Genomic DNA, 14,684 nt, shown 5'->3' with positions numbered 1-14,684 from the left:
AAGCGTGTTTTCAGAAGTCTTCCAGGTGATCCAGATACAGGCTGAAGTTGAGAACCAGTGTCTTATAATGTTTCCCACTGTCGTGTGAATAGATCTTGAATATAAGCATATTCTTATGTTTTGTAATTCTCTTGTAAATTCTAAAGTACCTTGCACAGTACTGAGAGTGTAGATATTCCATAAATAATTGTTAATTTAATAATCTAATAATAAATCCTTATTGAACTATTAAGCATAGTCTCTAAAAGCTTGAAGTCATGGGTACCCATTTGGCATTTAGAATGAAATGAGCCATGGTCTGTTTGCTTTAAATAAATCATAAAGTGAGTGCATTTATTAACAATGCACATTCTTCTTTTAGAATCATTTATTTTTTCCAACTTAAAAGTATTATTTTGACCAAGAGTATTTATTTAATGAAAAGTTATTTCTTTCCTTCACTACTTTTCTTTGCTGCCTATCTTTTTCTTCCTTGGTGCCACCATTTCATGTTTTTCCTTGCCTTATCTGCTGTTTGGGTCCAATCTGCAACTGACTTCCATGATCTTGCTCAGCCCCACCACCAGTGGCTTTCATGTCCAAAGAGATCACTGTCACCTGCTCTAGAGATCACACTGCCAGGGGTGTGATGATAATGTTTAACTACTGGCTTTGCAGGAAACAAAGCCAATTTCCCTGGTGTAAATACTCCCACCTTGGCTAATTTCAATCTATCATTGTCATGTCACCAAACACAGACTGGGAAGAGGTACACAGTAAGACACCATTATTTAGTATATCGACCATACAGATATAATAGGTGTTAATAACCTCCAGAGCATAGATAATATAAAAATGTGGCAGAAGAATTAGGAAATGATAACTTTTGAGTATTTGTTGCCATTTTTATTTCATTGTAAGTTAACGTAATCTAATTTTTAGTAATAGCTTTTTTAACAACCAGCTCACAAAACTTTTGACGGTCAGACAAAAGACTCTTGTGAGCTAGCTCTAGCACACCACCATGTGCTGCCCAGACTCAGAGGAATGCATTACAAATGCTAGCTCAAGTCTCCTTCTAGTTCCGAAATTCTACCATTTTTCTCCTTTCATATGTAGATTGAAAATGTCTGCAGCTTATTACTGTCTATCCTGGATGCCTTCTTGTCCAAAGACAAGACTGTAATAATCCGGGCCTTGTTAACCCTCCGAAGACTTTTAGGCAAACTGGACAAGGTGACCTACTCCTCTGTGTGTTCCAAAATTGCTTCTAGCTACTATCCTCTTATGGATCATGTAAGTTTCACTATTAGATACGCTAGGTCATTAGATCTTGTAGTTCAGCTGAAGCCCCAGTTGAGGCAATGATGTTACATCCCAGAATAAATCAACAGAAGATGGCATTTTGTACAGAGCCACCATTTCTTTTCCAGAGATACCCAATATTGTCCAAGCAAGTACTGTCTTTTTTTTTAAACTACACTCTGAGAACATGAGAAAAGTCTTTCCATAAGAAAAGAGAATCAAAGAACAGCCTCTGTCCTTGGATGAAAGAGGAAATGTAGCCTAGTGGCTCTCTATTGGGTGACCCTGGGACTGGACTGCAGGGGTTCAAATCCCTGTTTTACTTTTTACTAGCTGTGGGATCTTGATAAAGTGATTCAGTCTCTTGATGCATCAGTTTCCCCATATGTAAAATAGAGACAGTAACAGGCTTATTATGGGGATTAGAGCTGATACATATAATGCCCCATATAAGTGTTTATTATCATATAAAACTTTAACAAGTATTTTGTTAGAAAGTTGTACACTTTGAAAATTCTCATTTTACCTGGAAAATGTGTTCCAGAAAATTTGGGTGGCAGCAATGTCTATGTAATTTATTTTTATTAAATAAGTTTATATCATAAATAAGAATACTTTGATATGCCATGGAGAGTCTTTTTATTTTTAGATCTCTATGATGAGTTCTTTGTGAATCAAAGAATTATTACTTAGTAAATAATCTTGCCAAAACTTTTAAGTTCTTAATTACTCATTTCATTGAAAAAGGGCACAATATTTTTAAATTATAGAAAGAAGGAATTTAGTGGCAAAAGATTTTCATAAAGACATAATGATAATAACATTAACAATAATAGCGGCTAAAATTTATTGAGCATTTACTATGTACCTGGCATGGTTCTAAGGGATTTACATGAACTATCTCATAGAATACTCTGAGCAATCCTATTATTATCTCCAGTTTACAGATGAGGAAACTGAGGAAGAAAAATTAAATTCTTTGGCCAAAGTCACACAGCTAGTAAGTGGTTGGAATGTCCACATAAAAATTATTTTTGAATGATATCATAAATATTTCTTTAAGGCTGGTAGTTTCTATCATATTAAAAAAAACTAGCCTGCTCCTCTGATTTGCAGTTTTGTCTTCTGGAACCTTTATAATCCAATCACCATGCTATTTGGCACAAGTAGCACTTAGAAACCTAATTCTATGCCAGAATGCACAGAACTACCACCTGTATACTCTGGCAACTCTGAAAAGGTCCCCTGTATTTGAATGCAGAATGGTTAAAGTATCTTTTTAGAAATTACCCCCAAATCATAAAGATTATTCAAGTTCATAATTTTAAGATGTTATTATATCCTAACCATCTTCCTGAATTTAAGAAGCTCACTTTTTACAGGGGATTTTTTTTTAATTTTGGTAAGTCAAACCTTATTTTAAAATCAAGAAGAAAAGAGCTGACTACTAGACAGTGCAAGATAAATGTTTTCTAAAACCAAATGATAATAATTTCATATATATATATACATACATACATATCCCATTGCTTAAAGAAAGAAATCCCATTATTATCCTCCAATGAGGCCTTTTCTCTGTGTGCGTATTCCAGAATCATGGAGGCATTCGGAGTGTGGCCATCCACCACTTTGGAGATTTGCTCAGAGATATGAGCCAGTACACGTGGATGCTGAAAGACGTGGTCCTCCAAGCCTTGGTGCCTCTGATCCTGTTCTTGGAGGATACAGAGCTTAGAGTAGTTAGAGTAAGTCTTGTGACCCTGTTTTCCTGGGAATCACAGTGCTTCCTGTAACATCAGACGAACAGTTCCTCTTTGGCCTTTTTCTACCTCACAGGCATGTAAATATACGCTAGATATCTGTGTCTTGCAATTAAATTGGTCAATAGCAAGTTTGCTTGAAGATGAAAACTACAATTTTGAGGGGGTGGTACTCAAAATCTGTAACAATCTGGTAAGTGACCCTTCAATTTTTACTCCCCTAAGAGTTATAGAGAGAACTTAAAAGATACCCAAAGTGATGAAAAGTGTGATAGGAATAAAGGGTGGATCTTAGGGAAGAAATGTGAAGAAAAGATAATAAATGGGTGGTTATAGTCAGGGACTGAGACCAGAGAAAATTGGAATTCTCCACTTTTTCTTCTTCAGCACCAATCATCAGTGTTTCCTTATCCTTCCTCCAAACCACCTACTTTGAGCTATGAATGGGTATAAAAGTAGGAAGAGCATTCCAGATCACCAAAAGGAAAATTGGAATTACTTTGGCACAGCCTCATGAGCCAGTCCTCTGAAAACCAGCATGAACTGGTGGGGATGGAAGACTGCTAACCAAAGTTCAGAAACACGTATAATAAAATGAATAATATTTTCAAGCGGAAGGGTGAAGTTCATATATGGAAATCCCCAAGTTTTAAATTGGTCCTTATTTAGTATGAGCAACCAAGTTCTTTTCTCTTGAAGCTTCTCTAGAAGCAGCAAATGTGCTTTTTCAACATTTGAGAGAGTATTTTCTTTCCCTTTTTTATTCCCAGTTCATTTATCATTCAAGCTATATTACATATTTGATATCAGACACCTTAGCATTCCTGAGGAGCTCCCGAGCATATCTGAGGAGATCATCAATTATTTTATTAGGTAAATAAAATTCAACATTCATTTCCTAATTTGTTCACCTTAAAAACAAAGTAATGGGGTAACAACTAGAATCCTTGAAAAATTTTCTTTGTTTATGATAAACAGCTCCTATCATGGTGATATTTATGATGAATAACAGGTTAATATATGTAGGGGGAGTAGAGTACTGTTTTATAAGGCACAATGAGTATAGCTATGTGATAGATTACTAAACAAAGTGTATACACCCAGTAAGGGGCAAGGAGTACAGGGTCATTAATTGCTAGCAAAATGAAATGAAAATCAACAACAAACAGTTTTTAAAAATAGCAATAATATAGAAGATGTAATAAATGTAAATATTTAACAAAAATAAAAGCAAATATGCATAATGATATCTCTGAAGAAGAGAAATGAACAATTGGAATAAAGAAAAGTATTCAAATATATAATTTAAGAAATAAAAAGGACTTGATTAAATATACTGACATGGCATGTTTCAAGAAATATTTTATACAAAATGGAACATGATGATATTTATTAGTAGAATTATGGAACTTCAGAGCTAAAGATTTCTTTGAGCATTTAGGCAAAAAATCATATCATTCTATAGGTTAAAAAAATTAGATCTGACATTAGACTTCTCCACTTCAGTATTCAACTCTAAACTACAGTAGTATAAGGCCTACAAAAACTGCAGTAGAAAAAAAATTGTGACTGAAGAATTTTATATCCAGCAAAAAATATCCGACTAAGAAGATAACAAAAAAATATTTTTTTCAAACACACAATAACTCAGGATAAATCATTGCCATGAGTCCTTCTTGAAGAAATTAATAGAGGTTAGAATTCAGCCAACTTAAGAATGTATGCATAAAAAAACATTTCAAACAAACCATAGCCAGGGAGTAAGAAAAAGACAATTTTTTTTGATATAGTTAATAGTTAATTAAAAATAAAAAAAATAAAAAAAATGCAGTGCCCCCCTGAGGAGCTGGTGGAGTATGCAGGAGTATTGGGCTTCCCCACCTCGATGGTTGCTGATGTGCTCACAGACATAGGGGACTGGTGGTTTGATGGGCTGAGCCCTCTACCACAGGACTTGCCCTTGGGAAGACTGTTGCTGCAAAGGAGAGACTAGGTCTCCCTATAATTGTGCCTAAGAGCCTCCTCCTGAATGCCTCTTTGTTGCTCAGATGTGGCCCTCTCTCTCTAGCTAAGACAACTTGGCAGGTGAAATCACTTCCCTTCCTCCTACATGGGATCTGACAACCCAGGGGTGTAAATCTCCCTGGCAACGTGGAATATGACTCCCAGGGAGGAATCTAGACCTGGCATCATGGGATGGAGAACATCTTCTTGACCAAAAGGGGGATGTGAAATGAAACAAAACAAAGTTTCAGTGGCAGAGAGATTCCAAATGGAGCCGAGCAGTCACTCTAGTGGACATTCTTATGCACTATATAGATAACCCTTTTTAGGTTCTAATGACTTGGAATAGCTAGCAGTAAATACCTGATACTATCAAACCTACAATCCAGAACCCTTGAATCTTGAAGACAATTGTATAAAAATGTAGCTTATGAGGGGTGATGATGTGATTGGGAAAGTCAGTTGGACCACACTCCCCTTTGTCTGGTGTATGGATGGATGAGTAGAAAAATGGGGGCAAAAAAAAAAAAAAAGGCACCCAGTGTTCTGTTTTACTTTAATTGTTCTTTTTCACTTCAATTTTTATTCTTATTATTTTGGTGTGTGTGGTAATGAAAATTTTCAAAAATTAATTTTGGTGATGAATGCACAACTATATAACAGTACTGTGAACAATTGAATGTACGCTTTGTATGACTGCATGGTATGTGAATATATCTTAATATCAAGCTAAAAAAAAAAGAATGCATGGATAAACTAGTGCAAGAGAACATGCAGTGAGTATTGAATCTACTTAGCTGTAGGACTCTCATTCCCCAATCCATTCTCCATCATTCTTTGCCTCTCTCTATGCCTTGAGAGGTCGGCCTCTGTGTTCTATATCCCAGGCACCCTTAGCACTTGCTTCCAGGTTGACACAGCCATTGGGAGGGATCAGGAGATCAGAGGATAGGTTGAAATAGAGGTCACCTTGATCTCCCCACTACCACCCAGCCTAAGTGCTAGTTCTCTGTCATTATCTGGGTCCCTCTAAAACTTCACCTCTCATAGATGACTTGTTCTCCATGGACCCAGCTCTCACTAGGCTCAGGTAGCATTTTTCCTCCCTTTATTACCAGATAAGATTCTCAGATATCTTATGTTAATGGCTTTCCCAGTTTTGCCGGTTTCAGGGTGTCTCATTATCCTTTTTGTTCCTTAACTCTCCCTACATCTCTAGGATGGACTCTTCATTAAAGTATTTTCATTTGAAATTTCTGATTTTCCACTTTGCTTGGAAGGAAAGATAGGCAGAAGTACAGATCAAGATAGATTTATGCATACTGGTTAACATGTTGATAGGCCTGTAAAGAATAAGATTAGAAGATTGATGTGTAGGAGGTCATGGAAGAGATGTTAATAGACCTTTCAAAATGGGCACAGAATGCAAAGATATTTTTGTCCCATGGAATGCCCAATGGAAGGTACTCAATTTAGAGGAGGCTTTCAATGATCAGATCAGTGAGATGATCCATCTTGTGGATATCACTCAACCTTTTCCCACAGCTTCCCCACTGCCTGTTCAATGGGATCATATACAAAGTGGCCATGGTGACAGGGATGGAAGCAATACATGGACCCAACTATAAGGGCTTGATCCTAAGGTTGATCTGACTGCCATTATTGTTAGGCATTCTACATCCTAACAGCAGAGGTCAACACTAATGTCCCTTGATATTCCCATTCCCCACAAGGACTGTCAATCAAATTGTGGCAGGTGATCATATGAACCATTTCCATCATGGAGGGAGACGTTATTTGTCTTTACAGGAAAAATGTATTCCAAATATTGATTTGCCTTCCCTCACCACAATGCAACACCACATTTTGTGACTTTATATAATGCATTTTTACTATCATAGTATCCCACAGAACATGTTTTCTGATAAAGGGACTCTTTTGCCAACAGAAGACTTACAGCTCATGCCTATGGAATTCACTTAAACCACCATATACTCTATTGACTGGAAACAGCTATGGTGAAAGAATACTGAAGGTTTAGTTACAAAGATATCTGAGAATCAACATTCCGTAACATTTGGCCACTCTTCTACAGGATTTTATATATGTTTTAGACTAAAGGCCAATATGTGGTGGCATTCTCCTATAGCCAGAACACCCAGTCCAGGATCCAAATGAAAGGTGTGGGCATAGTTGTTTCCACCTAACAACTCACAGTTAGAATTTAGTAGCATAAAGTTCCTTGGGATCAAAGGAGGACTTATTCCATGAGAGAACATAGCAGTGGTTCCATCAAGTCAGAAGCTAATTCTGTCCTGTGTCCATTTTTGGCTTTTCAACAGGTGTTTAAGCAACATATTTATCATGCTTGTTGATGGAAACATGAGAACACTGTGCCCAACATATTGAGAATACACACTATTTTGAAGCACATAGAATATTTATAAAAATTTGCCATGAATTAAGCCATAAAAAGTATGAACAAATATCTTTTCAGAATCAATATGTTTTCAGGCAACAATGCTTTAAAATTTTTGACTGTAACTTTAAGAATCCCATATGATTAGAATTTCCTTTATAACACTTTTAGCTAGATGTAATTCACAGACCATAAAATTCATCCTTTAAAGTGTATAATTCAGTAGTTTTTAGTATTTTCAGAGTTGTGTAATCGTCAGCACTATCTAATTTTGGACCTTTTCATCACCCCAGAAAGAAACCCTGTACCCATTATCAGTTGCAACCCATTATCTTCTCTCCCCCAGTTCCTGGAAACCACTAACCTACTTTCTGTATCTATAGATTTGCCTTTTCTGGATATTTCATATAAATGGAATCATACACAATGTGATCTTTTATGACTAGCTTCTTTCACTTAGCATGTTTTCAAGGTTCATCCATGTTTTAGCAAGTATCAGCCCTTCATTCCTTGTTAGTGAATATACCACATTTTGTTCATTCATTCATCAGTTAATGGACATTTGGGTTGCTTCCACTTTTTGGCAGTTATGAATAATGCTGCTATGAACATGTGTGCTCAAGTTTTTGCACAGACATATGCTTTCAGTTCTCTTTGGTACATACCTAGGATTGAATTGCTGTGGCTTATGTTAACCCTGTTTAACATTTTGAAAAACTACCAAAAAGTTTTCAAAAGTGTATGTACCATTTTACGATCTCACCAGCAATGTATGAGGGTTCCACATCCTCATCAACACCAGATATTGTCTGTATTTTTATTTTATCCATTCTCAGTGGGCATTTGTGTATCTTATTTGAGGAAGCATGAGTCCTCCAGCTGTGCTCTTCATTTTAAAGATTGTTTTGACTGTTCTGTGTCCTTTTCATTTCCATATGAATTTTAAGACCATTTCGTCAATGCTTGCAAAAAGGCAACTGCAGTCAGTATGTAGATCAGTGTGTGGATGATTGGTATCTTAGCAATATTGTCTCCAATCCAGGAATATGGATGTCTGTCCATTTATTTGAGTCTTTATTTTTTTTAACATTTTGTAGTTTTAAAACTGACAATATTCAGTATCCAGTCTTGATTTTTTTAAAAATATGTCAACAAACCAGAGAAGGCCAAATCCTTATTTCATTAAGAAGTATAGTCAAAAGTCAAAGCAAACATCTTGCAGTGGTATCCTGGAGTCACATTTTTAAAAATCAGGAGTCATTTTTAAAACATACACACATAAATCATGTTTTAAAAATTCAAGAACCAAACAAAAAGGCCCACTATCACCACCATTTTTAAACATTGCACATTCTCACCAGGGGAATAAGGAAAGGAAAAAATACAATAAGAGACTAAAGGATTGTATTTAAAAAATAAAATTGTCATTATCTTTAGATGATATAATAATCTCCAGGGTAAACAAAAAACAGGTCTCAGATAAATTTTTATAATTAATAATAAAGGTGTTTAACAAGTTTGCTAGATATAAGAGCAATATGCCAAAGTCAATTGCTTTTCTATGTACTGGCATTGAATAGAAAATGTATTATCTGTGCTATCAACATTTAGTCAAAATGAGGAAGATTAAGTATTATAAAATTTTTCTGAAACAGTGAACTGTCATATAGGGGTGGTGCTCCCTCAGGGTATATTTGAAAATGTGTGCACAGGGGGAAGGGGGTTGGTTTTTGACTTTCAAGTCCTGGGAGTGGTGATGCATTCAATGAGAGGGGGTCAGGAATGCTTAATATTCAGTAATAATATTGTGACAGTGCTACTGAAAAACAAATTGTCTCACCTAGAATGCCAATTGAGCACCTATTTAAAAATATTGATCTACATGTTCAATACATTGTAATAAAAATACCAACAGATAATTTATTAATTAAATTCAGTTTTATTGAGATACATTCACATACTACACAATCATCCATGGTGTAAAATCAGCTGTTCACAGTACCATCATATAGTTGTGCATTCATCACCCCAATCTATTTTTGAACATTTTCCTTACACCAGGAAGAATCAGAATAAGAATAAAACATAAAAGAGAAAAAGAACACCCAAATCATCCCCCCCCATCCCACCCTGTTTTTCATTTAGTCCTTGTCCCCATTTTTCCACTCATCCATCCATACACTGGATAAAGGGAGTGGGATCCACAAGGTTTTCACAATCACACTGTCACCCCCCATAAGCTACATTGCTGTATAGTCATCTTCAAGAGTCAAGGCCACTGGGTTGGAGTTTGATAGTTTCTAGCTATTTCAATACATTAAAACCTAACGAGGGTTATCTATATAGTGCATAAGAATGTCCACCAGAGTGACCTCACGACTCCATTTGAAACCAATAGATAATTTTATACATCTTGATAACTTGATTCTAAAATGTTTGTGGAAGCCCAAAAGACCAAAAAAATAGACAAGACAGTCCTGAAGGGAAAAAAAAACTGTGGGCTTCCTTGCCCCACCAAATATAAGAATTTCTTATTATACTATAGAATTTAAGGTAATTTTACTCACCCATAAGACAAACAGACATGGAGAAGAGAAAGGAAATTCTAGAAACAGATCTACACGTATACAAGAGAACAGAACTAGTAGTGCAGATCAGTGCAGAAAATGTGGCTGTCTAATAAAAGGTGCTAGGACATTGATAGTGCACACACACACATGCAGAAGAAAACTTACAATAGAAATAAGATCCAGGATATGCATTTAGAAAGAGTTGAAAAGAAAATTAGATATGTCAAAATAACATATTCAGCCCAAGATTAAACCTTAAAGAGATAAAAATGGAAAATCCAGAAAAGAGCATAAGATCATATGAGAAGTGGTTGAAAGTTCTAATTGACACATTTCAGATGGAGAGTGGAGAGAATTAGACAGAATAAATATTTAAAGAGGTAATGGCCAAAAATTTGCCCAAACTGAAATCAGGTAGCAAAGGAAAATCAAATTATATTTTTGAATAAAATAATTAAAAATTTCAAAAGTCTCACCAGGAGTTTGTATGTTTGTGATGTGTGAAATTTGACAAGCAGAATATAAAATTTGTATGAAAATTTAAAGTTTCATGGATAGCCAAGATAATCGGAAGCATAAAGTTGAAAGAATTATACTACTGGATAACAAGATAATTTTTACATTAAGGCAGTGTAGTAGTGGTATAATGATAGACAAACAGACAGAATGGAGTCAAGACACTGAGCCCCAAATATATGAACACAATTTATAATACAGGTAACCCTGCTAAGCAGAAGGGAAAGGACACTTTTTTTTCTTAGTGTTGCTGGGTCCATTACACAGCTGTATGAAAATATCTTGACTCCTACTTCATGTCATATAATTCCAGTTGGATTGTAAATCAAAGAGTGAAAGTTAAAACAATAACGCTTCCAGAAGTGACAATAAGAGAATATCCTTATGACCTTGAGGCAGGCAGAGATTTTCTAACACTCCAAAATTCACTAACATAAATGAAAAGATAAATTGGACAGCATTAAAATTAGGATGAACACTTCTGTTCATCCAAACACCAATACAACTGGAAAAGTTTAGTCATGGGATGGGAGAAGATATTTGTAAGGCATATAACATTTTGATAGATTGGTATGCAGACTAAAGAAGGCCTATAAATAATGTAAAAACAGAAAAGAGACTCTTTGAATAGGCATTTCATAAAAAATAATATACAAATGGTCAATAGCTATACAAAAGTCTCATTAAACATCACAAAAAATGCAAATTAAAATCACAATGTGGGACTATCACCACTTCCATGAGAATGACTGAGAGGAAAATGACTCAATATCAAACACTGGATTATGTGAAGAGCAGTGGGAAGGTTCATCACACAAGGCTCGGGGACTGAAAATTGTACAACCACTTTGGAAAACTGTCTGGCTATAATCACCAAATGGAAACATAAGTGTACCTCATTACCCACTCCTAGTTATATACCAAACAGAAATGTATACAACTAAATACCACAATTTGTATACAAGAATGTCCATGATAACATCATTATTTGTAATAGCCCCAAAATGGAAAAAACACAATTGTCCATTGTTCCAGTTTGCTAATGCTGCCGTTTTGCAAAATACCAGAAATGGATTGGGTTTTATAAAGGGGGTTTATTTGGTTACAAAGTTACAATCTTAAGGCCATAAAGTGTCCAAGATAAGGGGGTACCTTCACTGAAGGATGGCCATTGGTGTCTGGAAAACCTCTGTTAGCTCGGAAGGCACGTGGCTGGTGTCCGCTTGCTCCCAGGTTATGTTTCAAAATGGTGTTCTCCAAAATGTTGCTCTTGGGGCATTTTTTCCTCTCTTAGCTGCAGCTCCTCTTCAAAACATCACTCTCAGTCACTCTGAGTTCCTTCTGTTTGTCAGCTTCTTATATGGCTCCAGTGATTTAATTCAGACCCACCCTGAATGGGTGGGATAACATCTCCATGGAAATTATCCAATCAGAGGTCTTACCCACAGTTGATTGAGTCATATCTCCATGGAAACACTCAATCAGAAGGTTCCAACCTAATCAACACTAATATGTCTGCCCCCACAAGATTGCATCAAAGAACATGGCCTTTTCTGGGGGAGATAATATATATACAAACCAGCACACCCATCAACAGCAGAACAGATAAAAAAAACTAGTGCTTTCATGAGATGGAATACCAGAAAACCTTTCTGTATATGCCCAGATAGTAAATATGTTGGGCTTTGAGTGCCATATGGTCTCTGTTGCAACTATTCAACTCTGCTGTTGTGATGGGAAAGCAGTCAATGAGCAAATGAGTGAATGAGCATGGCTGTGTTTCAGGAAAACTTTACTTAGCTAACCCCAGCCATGTAACAATGGGAATGAATGAACTACTGCTACAGGCAAGAACATATTTGTATCTCACAAACATAATGTTCATCAAAAGAAGCCAGACACAAAAGAATACATTAGGAAGTGTGGAGGGGGAGATTGGGAGGAGCATGAGGGAAGCTTCTGGGATGCTAGTAATAGTCTATCTAACGACCTCAGTGGTAATTAGAGTGTGTGAACTTTTTGGTCACTCATTGAGCTGCACAATTATGATTTGTGCATTTATAAACACACACTCACATATATTTCAATTAAAGGTTTTATTAAACAATAATCATTTGAAAGCACTAAAAGATGACAAGGGTTATCTAGAAATGCATTGCTTTGAATAAAGCAAAGAAGGTAGCCAGATAATATGTGAGAATTATTTTGGTAATGTATTATGGGGTAACTTTAATTTTACTTTGTACATAGGGTACTTAGCAAAATTCAGCAGCCATTTACTGCTCAAAGTTGAAATTGATTTCATGCTTGATGGTAAGTATTGAAGTTATAACGAAGCATTTATGGATAGGCTAAATATTCATTATTTGTGATTCTCATCACATTATGAATTCTATAATGATGCTGAGGATGAGAAGAGCATGGTAGTGATGAGTAGGAGGGTTGGGGGTATCAAGAAAAGGAATGGATTAAGGAGCATCTTCTTTTTCTCCTTCCCTCTCTTCCTATTTCAATCTCTCCATCTATCCCCCTTATTAGTCTGGACCTAGCTATCTTCCCAGAACGTTTGGGAGTGACAGAGATTTAAGGATTCTTTCATTCATTCATCCAACAAATATTTTTCTAGCTTTCACTAGGTACCAGTGCTAGACACTTGGGATACAGCAGCAAACACAACAAAGTTCCTTCCCTCAGGAAATTTATGTTTTAATGGATAGGAATGTACATTTGCAGTAGAGTAATTAAAGAAGGGTAATGTTTATTCTATCAAAATGTCTGGGCCTACAGCATTTCTCTCTCAAACCTCTGGGATACAGCAGCAAACAAAACAAATTTCCTTCCCTCAGGAAATTTATATTTTAATGGATAGCAATCTATATTTGCAGTAGAGGTAATTAAAGAAGGATAATGTTTATTCTATCAAAATGTTTGGGCCTCCAGCATTTCTCTCTCAAACCTCTGTCTGTTGGTCCACTAGGATTGTAATTACAGACAGATAAGTAGAAAATAGAGTGACTACCCTCCTATATTTTTCATTTGTTTGTTCACTAATTCATTCATTCAATGCAAATTTTTTTACTGCCTGCTAAATGCCAGACAGGGTAATTCGCCCTCCTTTTCTTTCAGAGTCTTTTTCTTCTTTCTTTCCTCGTCCTCCTCTCCTGTTGCTCCTTCTCTCTCTCTTTTGTAAATCACCCTCTTTTTTTTCTCTTTATTTTTATTGAGGAAGAAAATAATAATTACCCATAATCCTACTATTTGGAAATAAGGATGTTAGCACTTTGGTGTGTGTGTGTGTGAGTCCAGATATGATTGGAGAATATAAGCATATTATGTATTCATTGTAAAAAACAGAACCATAACTGTCTTATAACTTTCTCACTTAGTCATATATCATAAACAACTTTCCATGCCAAAAAATATAGGTATGCATCATCATGTTAATAAGTGTATAGTATTTTGTGCAATTGATGTCTTAACAGAAGCAGTCTCTTATTTATGAACATTTGGACTGACTCCAACTTTTTTCATTACTATGAGCAATATATGAATATTGCTCTTAATGAATATATGCTTTTGCTATCTAGCAGAGTGCTCAGCACATAATAGGCACTCAGCAAATGTTTAGTGGACATTTCCATAGGGACGATATGTTGAATGGGGATATCGTAATATTTAATTGGGTCTGGTGGGTATAGAGGATAAAACTTCCTGGGTGCTGCGCATCAAAGCAGCAGGATGGGGTAAGGCTGGTGAGGGTGCAAGAGGCTCTTGAGAGGTGGTGGGGCTATTCAGGGCTAGAGCTTTTAGGGCTCTGAGAGATTGATGTCTTGAACTAAGGACCCTTCTGCTGTTCCAGCTGTAGACCGAGTGAGGCGGGATGCAAACCCTCTGACCGCAGAGCTGGCAGAAAAAACCTACGAGCTTTTTAAGGAAATAGCCCATGAACTGACCTCCTCAAATGTTAAACAGACCTTCCGAAAATTGTTTAGACACCTCTATCTAAAAAAAATGAAGCCTATTTATAATTATAATCATGCCCGTGACCTGAAAGACAGTGTCGAGGAGATTAAAGATACTAAGAGTGGCAAGGAAGGCCTCAAAGAGGAGAATTTTGAAGATATTTGGTAA

At 36.1% G+C, this 14,684-nt stretch overlaps 1 protein-coding gene across 1 annotated transcript in view; it reads left to right on the top strand.

Annotated features, from left to right (window-relative positions):
- MROH9 (maestro heat like repeat family member 9) overlaps positions 1 to 14,684 on the top strand; it is a 63,581-nt gene extending 48,897 nt beyond the window's left edge. The window contains exons 15-20 of the mRNA XM_037806906.1: positions 1,099 to 1,275; positions 2,877 to 3,029; positions 3,121 to 3,237; positions 3,815 to 3,917; positions 12,804 to 12,866; positions 14,413 to 14,684. Of these exons, the coding sequence (XP_037662834.1) occupies positions 1,099 to 1,275; positions 2,877 to 3,029; positions 3,121 to 3,237; positions 3,815 to 3,917; positions 12,804 to 12,866; positions 14,413 to 14,684 (885 nt within the window). The remainder of the gene's footprint in view (positions 1 to 1,098; positions 1,276 to 2,876; positions 3,030 to 3,120; positions 3,238 to 3,814; positions 3,918 to 12,803; positions 12,867 to 14,412) is intronic.

The sequence above is a fragment of the Choloepus didactylus genome, chromosome 2 (assembly GCF_015220235.1).
Source record: "Choloepus didactylus isolate mChoDid1 chromosome 2, mChoDid1.pri, whole genome shotgun sequence".
In the NCBI taxonomy this organism is placed as follows: Eukaryota; Metazoa; Chordata; class Mammalia; order Pilosa; family Megalonychidae; genus Choloepus; species Choloepus didactylus.
The sequence above is the reverse complement of the archived record's forward strand: the minus strand, read 5'-3'. Positions and strand labels throughout refer to the sequence as shown.